General features: G+C 32.8%; 2 protein-coding genes across 2 annotated transcripts; one reads left to right on the plus strand and one right to left on the minus strand.

Annotated features, from left to right (window-relative positions):
• The first annotated feature begins 353 nt into the window (after positions 1-353).
• Positions 354-5268, plus strand: LOC110649913 (TPR repeat-containing thioredoxin TDX-like). The gene is made up of 9 exons (XM_021804663.2): positions 354-367; positions 1566-1709; positions 1815-1902; positions 2820-2900; positions 3060-3124; positions 3263-3403; positions 3474-3587; positions 4520-4550; positions 4778-5268. The coding sequence occupies exons 2-9, from the start codon at positions 1584-1586 to the stop codon at positions 5104-5106; spliced, it is 975 nt and encodes a 324-aa protein (XP_021660355.2). The 5' UTR covers positions 354-367; positions 1566-1583; the 3' UTR covers positions 5107-5268.
• A 2452-nt stretch (positions 5269-7720) lies between these two features.
• On the minus strand, positions 7721-11312 carry LOC110651507 (ABC transporter G family member STR-like). Its single transcript, XM_058131842.1, has 4 exons — positions 10532-11312; positions 10189-10368; positions 9811-10079; positions 7721-9711 (listed from the first exon to the last, which is right to left on the minus strand). The coding sequence occupies exons 1-4, from the start codon at positions 10889-10891 to the stop codon at positions 8070-8072; spliced, it is 2451 nt and encodes an 816-aa protein (XP_057987825.1). The 5' UTR covers positions 10892-11312; the 3' UTR covers positions 7721-8069.
• Between the last annotated feature and the right edge of the window lie 3280 nt (positions 11313-14592).

The following is a 14592-nucleotide window of genomic DNA, read 5'->3' on the forward strand; positions in this document are numbered from 1 at the left end:
TAGCTATTAGTAATTTAGCCGAAATTTGAGCTCCAAAGGCCCAAGCCCAAGAACGGAGAATTTGATACCAGAAGCCGAACTGCCTCCTGCCGAATTCTTCAAGCTTCTAGCCCCCTCTAGACTCTGTAGATTCTTCCCATAGAAGAAAAGAGAGAGAAAACAGTGCATATTTATTCAATGGATGCCGCTAAGATAGCAGACCTTAAGCAATTTGTTGATCATTGCAAGTCTAACCCTTCTATACTCTACGACCCATCTTTTACTTTCTTCAGAACCTATCTTCACAGGTACTTATATAGCTAAATAATTTCTCGTAAATCATTTTTGGGTTTCTCTTCTTTTTTATTTTCCACCTCAAACTAAATCGGTGAGGAATAATTTCCCTGTAACACTTCCTGCTGTTCTTTATAGAGAATTTGGGTTATTTGGCTTGATGTTATTCTTTTCTTTTATATCAGCTTTTGGGTTTACAGTTACTAGTAAATAATTGAATCTTGTGATGTTTCATGGAACTTAACTGTGATATTGTCACAGAAATGGTGTGGTTGGATTTGACTATTTGATGTGCCAATTCTTTAAAGAGTGGTTCTGAAAACTAGTTCGTAGATCGCTCTATTACTAGGTGGCTGAAACTTTACAGTATACTATTATATAGTTTATAGAGTTAAGGCTTTATGCAAGCTTAAAAGTTGACAGGCTTCTAGAAAAGAACAAGTTTCCAGAAATTAATAGAAAGTAATATTCAACCTTGGGAAAGTTGGAATTATTGAACCATCAAAAGAGGGGAACTCAAGCTGAAACCAGAATTCTAATGGAAATGGGCACTTCTCCAAGTGATAAACTTTAGCAAAGATTTTGTAAATTTTGAATTGGTTTTAATTGTTTTGTGCATGTAAAAGATTGGTTTTCCTTTTAGTTGATAAGTGATAATTCATCATTCACTTAACTTATGTAAGATTGAAGATTTTCAGATTATTTCTATGAAAATCATAAAAAATAAGAAAAAGTAAAATTTGAAGAAAAATTTTAACTGCGGGGACTGGAAACTTGCTGACATTTAGTACTGGAGCCTTATCTATGGAGATGGCTAAAATGTTGTCCAGGCTATCACCTTTGTGAAGGTAGACCTTATGTCAATTCATTTACTTAATTTCTAGAAAAATTGTTTTGGTTACTTCGGCATATTGGATGTCAATATAACTATGATATGCCATTTTGCTAATTAATTTGTATGTTCACAGAGGATTCTCCCCTGTCACCTTTTTTCTTTACCTTTAAAAGTAATGCTCTGTTGTTTTGTTCTATACTGCTTTCTTTGAGTAGCTCAATAGCATTTTGCAGGCAATTAGTTTGTGGATTCTGAATTATGAGTGGCTAAATTACATAGAATGCCAGTGCCTCTCCTTTTGCAATGCCAAGAATTCTTTTTACTATTGTACTGAACTATGTGTTTTGTTTTTAGTTACTCCTTTTATAAGTTGCAAAGCATTTTAGTGTTAACTGCAGTCCATTTTGTTTGTTCATTTTGCTGTTAATATCTGCTGCTAACAGGATTTTTGTTGCAGGAGAAAGGTGATATTGACATGTCCAACTCTAATGAAGACTTTAATGACCAGAGATCAAGTGAAGAGGGTGATAACATAATAGAGTCTGACATTGAATTAGATGATAGTGACATTGTGGAACCTGACAATGATCCTCCCCAAAAGGTGGAAACAATTGACGGAATCCTGAATTTGCATTTGTTTGGTAAAAGAGGACTCGAATATAATTTATATTTTGGCTTAATACATTTCTATGTTTCTGAATTGCAGATGGGAAACCCTGCAATTGAAGTTACAGAAGAAAAGCAGGATGCTGCACAAACAGAAAAAGTAAAAGCCATGGAAGCAATCTCTGAAGGTATGTCTATCATGACTCGTGTGCATGGACTACTGGCCTAATAATTGGGTGGATTTGGGTCTAACCACATGCCCAAAAGTCAACCTCTTGATGTTAGTAATAGTTCACTAAGATTGTTAGTAATAGCACTCAAATCCCTGACATTCTCATTAGGGCTAGACCGTAACCCAATAGTCTAGAACTTGGAGCACTAGGTGAGTCACGAGTTTTAGAGGTGGATCCCACTGACTTCCCAAATGCAGCACTTAGTTTCACACTTAGTCTGTTAGGTTGCTCTAAAAGCATTGTCAGGACCCAAGCCCATGCAGACTACTAACCTAACAATTGGGGTGTATTAAATTCGAAAAGAGTGCTAGTCAAATTACAATTTAATTTATTTTAATTTGGGCTTATATAAGTGATTAGATTGCTTTACACATCAAAATGACTAATCAAGTCAATGTTGCAATCCAACCACTTATATATTGCCCTTTAACTTCATATTCTTTCGATGTGAGATTCTAACACTTCTCCCTCAAGTGCGATCACATGATTGTTACTTAACAATTAGTTTGTATTTTTATTTTTAATCCAATACGGGTCCAATTATACAACCTAATAGGCAGTTGAAACCTACAACCTAGTCTGGGCTCTAATGCCATATTAAATTCGGAGAGAGTGTTGATCAAATTATAATTTAATTCATTTTAATTTGAGTTTATATAGGTTATTAGATTGCTTTATACATCAAAATAACTAATCAAGTCAATGTTGTAACCCAACCACTTATATATTGCCATTTTACTTCATATTCTTTTGATGTGGGATTCTAATAGGGTGGGGCTGGCCTAACCACATGGCCTGTCTTGTGTCTTTATTTCTTTTGAATTGAGATTTCCACTTTATTTTTTTTTAACCAATGTTTTCTAGTTTTCTAGGCAAGCTTGGTGATGCGATAGTTCACCTAACAGAGGCTATAACGTTGAATCCCACTTCAGCAATATTATATGCAACTAGAGGTAAGTTCTTATTATATATATATATATATATATATATATATATATATATATATATATATATATATATATATATATATATTATTTCATTAAATTTCTGTTCATATCTTAATGTCCCTGTTTTCAACTAGTGTCTTGTTTTCTTAATGTGCTTGTTTTCAGCTAGTGTTTTTGTTAAACTGAAGAAACCAAATGCTGCAATACGTGATGCTAATGCTGCTCTAGAGGTTAGTCCTGGGAGGCTGGGTCCTCTCTACAACTGAGCTTGTACAGGCAGCAAAGAAGTTTCAGATTCATTAGCAATGATGCATGTGTTTATTTTATGACATTTGACAGACATGATAAGTTAATTGTGTATGTTCTAGATCAACCCGGACTCTGCTAAAGGATATAAAGTACGGGGAATAGCAAGGGCCATGCTGGGCCAATGGGAAGAAGCAGCAAGTGACCTGCATGTAGCATCAAAGTTGGATTATGATGAGGAGATTGCTTTGGTTCTAAAAAAGGTAGCTTTCCTTTGTTCATTATGAGGAATAAAATCAATTGTTTTCACCCTCTATCCATTTCGATCAACAGGTTGAACCTAATGCACGCAAAATTCAAGAGCATCGTCGAAAATATGAACGCTTGAGAAAAGAAAGGGAGCTAAAGAAAGCTGAACGGGAGAGACAACAGCGAGTTGAAGCCCAAGTAATTAGTGTTAATTTTATTACTTTTAGGTAGTATTGATGTTATATAATCATCATGGTTGGAGACCCTCAACCCCACAGGTTTATTCTCATGCAAATATTTGTGCATTCATTTTATAAAAGCTCTATTGTGGGAGAAAATGAAACGATAATGGTCCGTGTTGTTAAGGCTAGTAAGTTTATTCTTGTGCAATTGTTTCCAATTACAATGTTTTTTGTGAATTCATTAATAAAGCTCTATACTAGGTGAAATATGATAGTGCAATAGGAAATCCTTTGGATTTCAGAGGGGACTTGTAATTAAATGGACTGATTTCTGACATAGGGGCTATGCAATTGATGCAAATGCAATTACACGCAACTCTTCAAAGGCTATTCTAAATGTTTTAAGAATTTATATTTGGGGGAGCCATGGTAATTGTTGCATGTGCATGTCACAATATCTCAAAGTCTATTTTTAATTTCTTTCTTTTTTAAGAATTATGGGGTTAAGGCTATCCTTTATATTTTGATCTGGAATGATGGCAGTTCAAGAGCATTCTTCGGGTCATTTGTGGCTTACTTACTATAGTTCTAAAGAATTGATATAGTACTAGGAATTTCATTTGGGATGACAAGTTTCTTCAGGAATTTTTAAAAATTGTGGTTAGCTGTTGGCATAGTCATTTGTTAAATTTTGTTATTTGGAACGTGTATCTGTCATTCAATAGTGCTCTCGAGTTATATTGAATCATTAATGCAGCTATTGCTACTGCTACAGATACAGAGCTACCACTACTGCTACTGCCTGTGTAACGTGATGTTATTGGCATCATCATCATATTTATCATCATCTTCATCTTGTTTTGACACCCTTATGATTTGCATGCTTCAATAAATACTATGTAACAAACAGAGAACTATGTTCTAAAGTTCTCTTACAATTTTATGCAGGGACGAGAAGCTTTATCTGCTTTAAAGGAGGGTATGACCATCGTTTTCTCTCTCTCTCTCTCTCTCTCTCTCTCTCACACACACACACTCTATCTCTCTCCTCTTTTTATTTTTTGTTTTTTTATCACATTCATATGCTTGCGCACACATGCAGCAGGTCTCAAAAGACAATTTTTATCTTTGTTGAAGTGAGGCTCAACGTATAGGACGAAATTAAGTTCTTATGTAGGTATCATACTGTTCTTTTGGTATTGACAGGGCAAGTAATAGGCATCCATTCTACCAGTGAGTTGGAAACCAAATTGAATGCTGCTTCAAGAACATCTCGCCTGGCAATCCTGTATTTTACAGCAACATGGTGTGGGCCTTGTCGTTACATTTCTCCTCTTTTTACAAATTTAGCTACAAAGTACCCTAAAACTGTATTCTTGAAAGTTGACGTCGATGAGGCAAGGGATGTGGCTGCGAAATGGAATATTAGCAGTGTTCCTACATTTTTCTTCATAAAGAATGGCAAGGAGATCGACAAAGTTGTGGGTGCTGATAAAAATGGACTTGAGAGGAAGATTGAACAATATGCATCCTAGGCCTGAGTTAAATATCTGTAAGAACCTCATAACTTGTGTTTCTTCCGTCCTTTAGGCTCTGTGAGCATCACTAGTCTTACAAATGGGATAAACTTGTGAGAAGATTGTCTTGTTTCATAATAAAATGACCTGCCCTAAGGTATGTTGTATGGATGAAAATAAGCTAATTTTACTCTGCATTTTATATTTTGCATCTATAATAGATCTAAGCGCAGACAAGATTTGTTTTATTTTTCTTCACGTCCTAGTATTTGCCAACTTGTGGCCAGGGCATAAGAATTGTGCTGGCAATTTGGCATTTACTGTTAATTACAATATTGTTGGTGTCTTTTGCCTTTGAAACATAATTGGGCCTCCATTTCTTGTACTGCATAAGCATATTCCTAGTTAATACCTTTGCTGGTGACCTTCTAATAAATTCAAAATTCAATTGATATTTACCTGAATTCCTGAACTAGAATCTTCAAGCTTTTCAAGATTGTTTTCCAAGAATTTGATAAACAACAGAATATCTTTTTTTTTTCTAATTTAACGGTTTAAATAATTGTATTTTATATTCTTTTTACAATTATTTAGTGCAAGAAATTTCCTTTCAAGTGGCTATTTTTACATTCAGATGTATGTAGAAATTTCTCAAATGTGGAAATTTCTCATATTGGGAAGCCATATATGAGAAAATAATTCAAACTTAAGTGAGGATATGTAAAAAAAGAAATTATTTCCATTATAGTTGTGGATTAAAGAGGTTGGCTTGATTTTTGTGCAGAAAATACAGTTGATTATAATTTTTTTTTTTTTAGAAGTGCATGTGATTAATCTCCAAGAACAAGAAATCTTCACCATTTACTAATCTTGATCATTCGTGGACTGATGAGTGGATTCAACGTCTCCAACTTGATTGCTTCAATTAGAACATGCTAGAATTACAGCACCGGCCTTAAGTCAATTAAAAGAGTATTCCAGCGAATGATAAAACACATACGATAAGGATGCATTCTCGCCCGCCTTCGCCATCTTTCATTGATTGAAAATCATTTCAAGATTGGGCTCCATGATCTTCACTTCCAAATGCTTATTATTTTTTATGATCATTTTCCCTTTCATCGTCTTTGAAGAACTCGAAAATGTTTGCTTCTTGGGCATCGACAAACGACTGTGACCATCCTCTGCATCAATTTCAATCTTTTTCCTGAATTCTTGAGGCGGGTCTGGTAGTGGTGGGATTAGGATTTTCTTGGATCTTGAACTACCCTTTTGTTTCTCCTTTTCCTCCCACTTCCTGGAAGCAACTTCTATTGTCAGCAACAAAGCTTCAAACTTAGTTAACTCCTTATTAATATCTACATTACTAGCCTTCATAACTTCTTCAAGAGTTAAAAGCCCAGTGTCCTCCTTCCTTTCTTCAAGATTGGAGACTGGTGTCGAGGAAAATTTTTGCTTCTTGAGCATCGACAAACGACTATGACCATCCTCTGCATTAATTTCAATCTTTTTCTTGAATTCTTGATGCGGGTCTGCTGGTGGCGGTGGGGTTGGGATCTTGAATCTTGAACTACCCTTTTGCCTCGACAAACGACAATGACCTGCATCAATTTCAATCTTTTTCTTGAATTCCTGAGGCGGGTCTGCTGGTGGTGGTGGGGTTGGGATCTTCTTGAATCTTGAACTACCCTTTTGCATCGACAAACGACTATGACCATCCTCTGCATCAATTTCAATCTTTTTCTTGAATTCTTGAGGCGGGTCTGCAGGTGGCGGTGGGATTGGGATTTTCTTGAATCTTAAACTACCCATTTGTTTCTCCTTTTCCTCCCACCTCATGGAAGCAACTTCTGTTGTCAGAGACAAAGGTTCAAACTTGGTAACCTTCTTATAAATATCTACATTACTAGCCTTCGTAACTTCAAGAGTTGAAAGCCCAGTGTCCTCCTTCCTTTCTTCAAGATTGGAGACTGGTTTGGAGGAACCCATTACTGTTGAAAGGAATTTGGATTTCCCTTCTCTAATAATCTCTGTGTATAGCAACAAGAAATAGTAGACTGGCTGAGAACGTCAGTAAATCCTAGTAGTAGGAGAGGGGAATTCTTACCCATATTATGGTTTACAAATTCATATATATAGCCAACCAATTAAAATTTAAAAATTATATATTTTGTAAAAGATTTACTATATTTTTTTTGAAAATTTATCATATTTTTAATAATATGTCAATTATTTATTAGATTTATTTTTAAAATAAAAAACAAATATAACCGTTTGACTTTTTTATTTTTAAAAAATTCACTTTAGTCTTTTTTATTATATTATATTGTATTTATTTATTTTTAAGTGAAACAATTTTTTGAATGAATCATTTTGTAAAAGAAATAGCATTTACATCTCTCGTATTTTAGTTATTTAGAAATTTAAAAAGAAAAATCATTGGATAATTTAGACTAATTAAAATGTATATTAAAAAAAATAGATTTTTTTAATTAAAAAATTAGAATATCATAAATTAAACATTCATGAAGCATTTAACTCATATTTTACAAATTAAAATAGAAAGTACATATAAGTTTAGGTGACTTTTGTCATTTACTTCGAAGAGAATTAAATGATATCATGAATAAGAGAGTACAATCCACCTATCAAATTTTTATTTTAATATTTATTAACAATTTTTAAATTTTTATTTTAATTTATATTTAATATATTTTAATCATAAAAACTTCAAAATATAAAATAACTTTTCAATTATTTTTTTCAGCTGTAGCTAACAGGGTGCTTTTTTAAAAAACAATTAGAAACTAATTTTTGGCTTTCCCAACAACAATCCCCCAAGTATCAAGAACAGAAGGCTAAATCTCATCATTAGAACTTCCAACATTCATTACATGCTACTAACATCTATATGTATGGATACTGTCTTCACTTAGCCGACAAACTTGGATTTGAAAGAGAAGCAAATGCAAAGAGGATATTTATTTCCTCTCATTCTTGGAATAAAATCTGAGAACCACGTAGAAGAAGAGCCTGTAAAGAACTCCCCAAGCTAGCAAGATTGCAATGTCATACCAAAGATTGTCCATCTTAATATCCATTGTGGTTAGAATATCTTCTCCTATCAACGGGCAGGTCGTTCCATTTGTGTAACTAGTATGCAGTTTGCTAGGTTTGATATCTCCTAGAGGACCAGGTGAAAGGTCTGCAGGAGCCCCATTATAGCATCTTGTTCCCTTGAACTCATTTGATAACATAGCTTCAAATGGATATTTGATTGCAGATATATAATGCAGCCACCTCCAGTAGACTGGTATCTGGGTCCTCTTCAGGAAGAACCCACAAGTCAGGAAGAAAAGTGCTGTGGTGGCTATCACAACTGCATAGCCTGTGATGTAACTGGGGACAAGTGCACTAACAAGCATAACATAAGCATTCGTAGTAACTAGAGAAGCGAAGAGTATTATCCAAAAGTTTAAGAGACTGCTTTTCAGATGCAGCAGGAATCTGGTTATGGCAGCAAAGGTTAAACCTTGAATGGCAAAAAATGGGAGATAAACTATAAGAGAGGAGATGACATAAGAGGAAGCACGGTATGCGTTGTGGGAAGTTTCTCTGATGAAGATGAATCTTTCCTGGATGAATGTTGGGACAGCATCATTGGATGAAAAGAAAACCAGGCAAACTGCAAAGATGTAGAAATTCAGAAGCCGGTTCACTGTTTTGAATATTGGTTCACTCAGGTTCTTGAAAAGTGAGGAAAGAATTAGTGCCATAACAGTTAATACGATTTCTCTCGACAGGAAAAGCTCAGGAGTGCGAACAACATTGAGTGCTGTGCGCCATGAGAGAACTGCAACCTCTCGGAGCCATGGGTTAGCAAATTTAGGACCGTGTGCTGGCTCATCAAGCACTTCTTCTTCTTCCATGTCAAAATCCTCATAAGAAGCAGCATATGAGTCCTCCACTGAGGAGCTAAAGACCACTGGATTTTTTGGGCGAGAAGGGATCTGTTGTGGGGTTGCATACCGGCTTGAGACTTGACTTCTTGCTCCAGAAATTTGCGATTTTCCTGGAGTCGTTCCTGGAGTTCTAGCGGGAGTCCAAGAGGGTGCACGGCGGGGAGTTCCCTTGACACCATGGTAGAGCCAGACTGAAAAATCTTTGTAGAACTGTGATGCCAAACGTGGTTGATAGACACCACTTTGCTTATGCATTGGCGTAGGCATAGTTCTACGCTCAAGGGAATTACCAAAGTTATCGTCATCATCATCAAAATCAAATTGTACAGAGTCAGTTCTAGATGTCATATTTCCATTAATTGAAAATGCTTGGCTCCGAAGGCTAAGTGCATGCTTGGATCCAGGGGTATTCATATATGGAGTTCTTGGCGTTTTTGGGGTCTTTGGTGTCTTGGGAATAGGCGTCCTGGCAACTGGATCAGGTTTGATTCCATCTCTTTGGTAAAGAACAAGAGGCTCAAGTCCAATAGTGGACTCATCATACTCTTTGATTACATCAAGAAGATACTCCAGGCTGTTTTCACCATCAGGAACCGGCCTTCCAAATCCTGAGAGATGAGCAGGAAGAGCACCTGGACTTCCCATATATATCAGATTTCCCCTGTTTATAGATTTTGATATCTTTATCAATCTCAAGCTATCTGAATGTGCCCAATTTGAAGGTTATGGCTATACAAATCATCATGAATTTCTATCTTACCTTGCAAGAATTGTGATGCGGTCCAAGAGCATTTGAATCCTGTAAGAAGGCTGGTGGATGGTCATCAAGACAATACTGCCACCCCTAGCTATGTCCTTCACCTTTTCCACCACACTAAAAGCACTTGTAGAATCAAGACCTGAGGTGGGTTCATCAAGGAACAGCAGTGATGGCTTGTGAATTATATCAATTCCTATAGACACCCTTCGCCTTTCCCCACCTGAAACTCCTCTCCTTCCTTCATCACCAATATATGTGTGTGTCGCACTCTGCATATATAATTAGTCATATATCAAAAATTTACCCACTTGGCCTTCTTATATATCTATAACTTGGAGAAGCAAGAAACAAGAGAGAAGAAATCTTTTTCTTTTGTACCGTTAAACCAAGTTGGTCAAGGAGTTCATACACTCTTTGTTTCTTCTCACTCCTGGAAATGGAAGGTGGAAGCCTAACTTCAGCTGCAAACATGAAGGTCTCAAAAACAGTCAACATAGGGAAGAGCTGATCATCTTGCATCACATAAGATGAAATCATCTTCATGTAGCTTGTAGTTACCTGCACAACAATTTAAGTTTCATAATAATAGGAGCAAATAAGTGCCTCTGCATACACACATATATTTTCGAAATTAAAACCGATGCATTTATTATATTATACTATGAGCAACTATGCACGCTTGCATGCATGCACACACATATATGTAAAAAGATGAACTAACCGATTTCCCATCAATCTTGACAGATCCTTCAAGGCTACCCTGCGCAATCCGACCAGCCAAGGCATCAAGAAAAGTGGATTTTCCAGCACCACTAGGCCCCATGATGGCCATAATTTCACCCCTTATAGCTTGGCCAGATATATCATTGAGAAGATAAGCTTCTTTGGTGATCCAAACACCATCTTTCTTCATCTTCTTCTTAACACTATACGATACATTTTTGAATTGAAGGCCATGGCCTGGAATCATCTTCCTGGGCTCAAGTGGCACAGCATTTTTCTTTGCAGCCACTGTTTTGTCTATGTCAAGTAAAGTCTCAAGATTTCTATTGGTGTTAGTCCTATTGACCTTTGGCGCCATTGTGATTCAAGAAATGGAAGTGATTCAAGAAATGGAAGCAAAGCAACCTTTGGCCTGATGATTTTGTGGCTCAGGCAAAGATGGGTTGCAGTGTCGTATTAAAAGGTGAAAGAAATAACTTGTGGGATGTAGACAAAATGTTTGATGGTTAACCTCAATGAAAGGTGTTTGGAGGGTTGTGAAGAAAGAGGACGGCAAGTCCCTCTCCTTCTCACATTGTTCTTGCCGTTGATTTGCTTTGATTTTGCCGGAATTCCTTGTTACATTCTACAATATTACATACTCAGCTCTCCTTTCAATACAGATTTATAATCAATGAATTTTAATTCAACGTCACTACAAACAATCGTTTCCAAGACTATAAAATTATGACTTCGAATATACTAGCTATTTACCAACACTTTTAGGATTCATAATCACAAGATTTCATGTAGAATTGCAGAGTTTTAGGATTTTAAAAACTCAGTACTCCATCCATCATTATTCAAAATGAAAGATGCACCATGGATTTACAATGGAGACCTATTATAAATTCCCAATAGTGTGTGGGCTCTCCATTACCCTCCAATGGAGATATTTCTTTTATTCCTAAACTTTTTCCTCTTTCTCTCTATATGTAATGCTCCCACTAAATTTTAAATGTGCATTAATTTTATAATTGTTAACAATTTCATTCCTTAGTTTTATCTTTTTATCTCTCCATCTCCAAATAGAGATAAATAGAAAGGAAGGGAGACAAAAAAAAATGAAAATAGGATAAAATTATAACTAATTATAAAATTAAGAAATGAAAAAGTATAAATAATTACAATATTTAAAAATTAAATAATTATATATCTTCAAATACTAAAGGCAAGATGAAGCTAAAAAATTTTTTTGAATTCATCACTAATAAAATATATAGTGAGACTCATAAATAAATAAATCTCATATTCATGTGTTATATATTTATAATAAATGAATCTAAACAAGGAAAGCTCTATCTAATTTTGTATAAGTTCCTTTAATAATAAAATTTCACAGTAATGAATATTTGATATGAGTGGTTCGGTACTCTTACCCTTTAGGGTTTATTTGGATAAGGGTGAGAGAGGGGTAAATAGAGGTAATGAGAGATAAATAATTATTTTACACATATTTGGAAAGAGGTGAGTTAATGGAGGGTAAGGGTAAGTAAACGTAAGCTCTCAATTTTTTTTATACCCTAATTTGAGGTATAAAGAAAAGTAAGTAGAGAGAAATGAGAGTTATGAATATTTCTATTTATACACCCTCTTAAATTTATCTCTTCTTCATATCTTCTCAAACATAAAGAATATATATTACATTTTCTTATCTTTTCATTAATTCATCGCTTTCCAAATATGAGATTTTTTTTTTATTATAACTCTTCGTATCCTTTCTCTTCCTTGCCCTTTCTTACCCTTCAATTATTTACACTTCCCTCACTTAAGGGTGAGCATTATTTGGCTCAAATCGAATAAACAGAACCAAACTACCTTAATTTATAATTTGGTTCGGTTTTTAAAATAATTCTGCTCGGTTCGGTTTTATATTATAAAAATTTCAGTTATTTTAGTTCGGTTCAATTTTAAAGAGAAAAAATCAATTAAACTGAATCAAATCGAACTGAATAGTAATTTTATATATTCAAATCGAATCAAATTGAATTGAATCAATTTTTGAATTGATTTATTTTTATGGAGAATTTATGAATTATATATAATTATATATATAAATTATTTAATTTCATTGATTAATGGTTATTAGGTTCAAACCAAAGTCAAAATCAGACCAAATAATTTGAAAATCAAGTTTAAATTAAAAAATAATCAAAAATCAAAATCGATCGGTTTGAACAGAACCAAATCAAAATAAAAGGGTTCGATTTGATTCGATTTTTATCCATTTCGATTCGGTTCAGTTTCTAAAATATGTAATTCGATTTTCATAATTTAATTCAGTTTGGTTCGATTTGATTTGAACCGAATGCTCACCCCTACCCTCACTCCATCCAAACAAACTCTTAGTTGATGTGAGTGTTCGATTCTCGTTGATAAAAAAAAGTACTCATTGGGAGCGTTTTACTTCTCATTGAGTTGATTCGGCACGAACAAGCTTAGGATATCTGTGAAATATTTAAAAACAAATAATAAAATTTCAGGAAACTTTTTTTTTAAACAAAAGATTGATTTCCAATCTTTAAAAATTCGTGACCATCTTCCGTGGACTTTCATTTGAATGAAACATATCATGATTTAAATCACTCAATAACTTCCAATCAAATTTAATTAATTATATTCAAGATTACTGAATTTAGAGATATTTAGTTTATTATTTATTTTTAATTTTTGACTTAAAATATATTTTTTTAATTTATAAAATAATTTAAAAATAAATAATTAATTATTTAATAAAATTAATTAAAATTAATTTTTAAATAATTTAAATATTTAATTAAAAATCGTTTTAAATTAATTTAATTTATTAAAATAATAAAAAAGAATGTAATATTGAGTGTTATAATTATTAAAATAAAAATAACATTGATATTTAAAAAATTATTAAGATAATATAATATTTTAAAAACATATATTTGAAATAAGTATATAAGCTATAAGTAAGGTATTATTTATTATTTTTAACTTATGTTAATTAATTTTTTAATTTATAAGTTAAATCAAATACTAATTTACTTATAACTTTTTACTTATAAGTAGGTTTGATTAAATTAATTTAATTAATTTCATCAATTTTTTTTTTCTTTTCATACATAGGAAAGTATAGTGCCATCAAATTTTAATTTATCTATTAAAAATCTTAATTATTATTTTTTTAATAATACAACCACTGAATTAAAATAACCATAAGTATGACTTAATAGCCATACTTGAAGTCTTTTATATATATTTCTCTTTTATTTTTTTTCTTTATCTATTATTTTTCTTCCACAATAAAAATATATACTTTCTTTGAAATAAATTATTTATAAAAAAATTTCTTTAAAAAAATTATTTGTGATAAAAAGAATTCAATTGAATTTTTATACAATCATTCTTATTTATATTTCTTAAAATTAAAAAAATAATAATAATAATTTTTTATTTTAAACATAAAAATTAATAAAAAAAATTAATTAAATTAAACATAAAATATAACTTATTTTCCTCTCTCTTTAAGCACTTTTGTGAGAAATTTTTTAAAAGAAAAATCATTTGCTAAAATTTAAATTCAATTCAATATCTAGAAATGACAATTATAGGCTTTTTTTTCTTGGACGATAAAAAATATAAGTTTTTTTTTTAAATAAATTATTTGTAAGAAATTTTTTAAAAGAAAAATTATATGTTAAAAAAGAATTAAATTAAATTAAATTAAATTTTCACATGATATTTTTAATTTCTATTTCTTAAAATTAAAAAATAATTTTTTATTTAAATATAAAAATTAATTAAATTATTTTTTATAAAATTCTCATTTCTAAATTAAAAAAATAATAATAAAATATAGCTTATTTTTCACTCTCTTTGAGCACGAATAAAATGTAGTCGTAATCATGGGCAGTCAATGGATTGTATGCAAAAATTGTAGCCATACCAACCCCACTTGCGCTCGTCGGAGTCGGCGCCGGCAACGTGCTGTGTTCCTCTCAAAGAAATGATGACAACAGAAGTTGAATGCCTGTTCAGTGTAGTAAATAA

Source organism: Hevea brasiliensis, chromosome 13, assembly GCF_030052815.1.
Source record: "Hevea brasiliensis isolate MT/VB/25A 57/8 chromosome 13, ASM3005281v1, whole genome shotgun sequence".
NCBI classification, from domain to species: domain Eukaryota; kingdom Viridiplantae; phylum Streptophyta; class Magnoliopsida; order Malpighiales; family Euphorbiaceae; genus Hevea; species Hevea brasiliensis.